Here is a 3,319-nt window from a genome sequence, read left to right as displayed (position 1 = left end):
CTCAGCCAGTGTCCCAAACTCTAGCTAGTAGGGAATTAGTACAGAATGTACACTGAAATGGTTTTTTAAAAAAATAAGTTGCCGCTGAAAAGAAAATACTGAATATTGAGCAAATTGCCATTCAGTTCCTTAGTGGATTATAGGTGTTAACATCTTCCTTAAGCTGTACATATTTTCATAATGAATACACAGTATGACATTTACAGCAGAAGCATTAAACAATTTGGGTGAAACCCCATTAAAACAGTCAAACTTGAGGAAACGACTTCTGTATTTCCAAAAAGCCATTTAAACAAAGGTTTGAAGTAGCTCTTCCTGAATACTGCCCACAAAATAGCTGACGGTGAGAATTTTAAGGGGTGTCTCAACTCCAGTAAAGTAGCATCCTCCCCATCTCCAAACACCAACTTAAGAATGGACATGTACATATAATTGGGCAAAGGAAAGTCCCCATGCACCCCAAAAGCAGCAAAAATCCTCAACATTTTCTGCCAAGTCTTGAATCTCCTTAAGTTTGGCACCAATCACATAACTTTTAATTCACAGAATATACAGTGCAAAATATCTGACCCTATTGAGACAGAAGCTGCATAGGCGCCTGTGATGACAAGACAAAAAAAAATTGGTGACTACCAAAGGGTAGCCAGAACCCTTTGTGGACATTGAGATATGCACGCATTCACCGCGACTTTCCATAGGAATTACAAATCATATAGGATTCGTTAGGGTCTCCAGAGTTTTAAGGGGGAAAAATCCTATTTTAGTGGGGAAAGTGAGAAGGATTTAAAGCTGACAGTCTTTGATCTCAAGGTTTGTACCATATACATACCTGCTCTAGAGAGGGATATTACATTTCACTGTCCGCTCCTCTGGTGGAACATTGACTACAGGGAGAATTTTAGGAGATTAAAACATAAGAAGGAATGAAAGTAAACTTGCAAGTTGAAGAAAGCCCCACAGAAATTCCCATGATCTGTTTCCTCTAAGGCCAACCTCGAAATCATCCTGGTCTCTCGTCCCTCAGCAGCCAGGCCGCAGTGGCATCTGCAGCAGCAGCACTTGCCGACTTTCTGAGGGGTGGCACTTATTGATGTGCCGGGTCAGCCCCGGAGAGCTAAAAAAAGTGGACGGGCAGTGCTTGCACGAGAAAATTTGCTGGGCACTCCCGTCAGATGGCCCGCTAGGGCCCGGCGTTTCGGGAGGAGCCCCCGCCAGAGCGGGCAGGAGCAGCTCCTCGCGGACAGCATGCCACAGCCGGTGCTTCTCCCTGATATCTGCGGTAGGGAAGTGCGCTCCGCACAAGGGGCAAGCGAAGGCAAGTGGGGCACCGCGTTCGGAGCCAAAGCCCGGCGCTAGCGCACGGGCCGAGCCCGCCTCGTGAGTGCTCAGGTGCTTGCGCAGATAGGCTTGGCGACGAAACTTTTTGTGGCAATATGGGCACACGAAAATCTCGGATCCCCTACCACCACTGGTACTGCCCGGCACAGGCACCCGGCGCCCCAACACCCCCTCCGTGTAGGGGCCCTGAGACAGCGGTGGCTCTGGATGCGTCAGCACCTGGAGGCCCTGCCTCGGGGCGCTGTCCGGGTGCTGATCCGCCCCGGAGCTGTCCCTGGCCTGCGGGTGCTGATCCGCAGTCCGCTCTATCCGGCTGTTCTCCTTTCCCTCCGCCAGAAAAGATGCAATGGCCCCGGAGTCCCGGGAGGACGAAGACGACGAAGAAAGCGGCTTCCCGTCGGCGGAGGAGACTGTGGCGGCGTTTGCAGCCGCAGGACGCGGCTTATGCCAGCGGCGATGGGAGGCCAGGTTCGCAGGACAGCTGAACACCTTGTCGCACTCAGGGCAGCGGTACTCTACGCGCACGATGCGGGAGCAGCGGTGCTGGGCCAGCGCGAAGGGGTCTGCGTACTGCTCCTTGCACAGCTGGCAGATGAACTCCCCCAGCGGCGTGCGGCTGCCCCCCAAGCCCCGAGACGGCGCTCCGGGCTCCTCCTCCTTGATCTTCAGGCCCAGGACAGGGGATGTGGTCACCTCATCGGCAAAGCTCAACTTCCTTATGGCCTTTGGCTTCTTGATTCCCGCGGCCGCGGGTCCAGACGCGCAGCCCGTGGGTGCCTTGCCGCGGCGCTCGCCGCCGGCCGCCCGCTTCAGACTCTGCAGGGCGGCCGAGAGGGGCGCAGGGTCCGGCTGAAGCGCGGGCTCTGGGAACGGCGCCCGGAGCGGCAGCAGAAACTGCTCCCCCGAGGTTGGTGCGGCTGCTGGCGCCACGGAGCAGGAGAAAGCGGCCACGGCGGCGGCGCCCCCGGGGAAGGACTCGGCGGAGACAGGCGAGCTGAGGCAGCGCTCCAGGAACGCCCGACGCAGCTCTGCGCCTGCCGGCTTCGCTGGACTGGGGCTGGGGCTGGGGCTGGGGCTGGGCCCGGAACCTTCCCTGCCACCCGCCCGCCACTCCGCGCCTTCCCGCCCGCCCGTCCCCGAGCTCACCCCAGCCGCCCGACATGGCGACCCCGACTGTTCCCGGGCCGCCTCCGCCGTCAGCCCCTTTCCTGGTTCCTCTCGGGTGGGGGGCGCCGCCCGCTCCGCACCGGGCAAGGAGGCGCTGGGAGCCTCCTCCAAGAAGGGCGGCGCCCCCTGGGGCCCCAGCAGAGGGAAGACACGCTCCGCAAGGCGAACTCGGTACGAGCCGCCTGTCCGTTTAGTTCGCTTCACCAGGAAGCCCCTTGGCATGGTGGAGTCGAGAGCGCTCGGGGACAAGAGGAAAGGGGGCGCCACGGGGACCGAGAGCCGACCAGCAGATGAACTAGAAGAGCTTCGCCGCGGCTGTCATGCCGGGGCTGTCTTTATAGCTGAGACGCGGGCCGGGGTCCAGCCGGGCCGCCCCGGGCTTGCCCGGCCAATCAGGAGTGGGAGCGGGCGCCGGGGGCGGGGCTTTCTCCCGTCCGGATTCACTGGAGTAGACGAATCTGGCGGCGGCAGCGGCGCACGCCCAGCCCCGCCTCACAGCGCCGCTAACCTGCCCCTGTGGCCGGCTGGGTCCGCCTACCCCTGCAGCCTCCCGGGCGAAGACGCCAGAAGGTAAGGTCCAGAGTGTGAGGGAGCTCGACACTCCCCGCCTTGGCCGCCTCCGCGGAGCGTCCCACTGGGGAGCCGGGCGAAAAGACCACTTCACGACGCCCTCCGCTCGGGCCGGGACCCGACTGCCCCCAACGCGAGGGCGTCTGGCTGAAAAGCTCCCGCCCTGCGCCGGACGGCCGAGCGGAAGGGGCGGTGGGCAGAAGGTGCGGCGGAGACCACGGGGTGGGTGTCCGCGAGGGAACCA

General features: G+C 60.3%; 1 protein-coding gene across 1 annotated transcript; it reads right to left on the bottom strand.

The window, feature by feature from the left end:
• Positions 1–2,816, bottom strand: INSM2 (INSM transcriptional repressor 2). The gene has a single exon (XM_054447721.2). It carries the CDS (start codon positions 2,725–2,727, stop codon positions 1,021–1,023), a length of 1,707 nt encoding a protein of 568 aa, XP_054303696.2. The 5' UTR covers positions 2,728–2,816; the 3' UTR covers positions 1–1,020.
• Positions 2,817–3,319: the final 503 nt, after the last annotated feature.

The sequence above is a fragment of the Pongo pygmaeus genome, chromosome 15 (assembly GCF_028885625.2).
Source record: "Pongo pygmaeus isolate AG05252 chromosome 15, NHGRI_mPonPyg2-v2.0_pri, whole genome shotgun sequence".
Lineage (NCBI taxonomy): Eukaryota > Metazoa > Chordata > Mammalia > Primates > Hominidae > Pongo > Pongo pygmaeus.
Note: the sequence above shows the minus strand (reverse complement) of the source record. Positions and strands in the feature narration are given on the sequence as shown.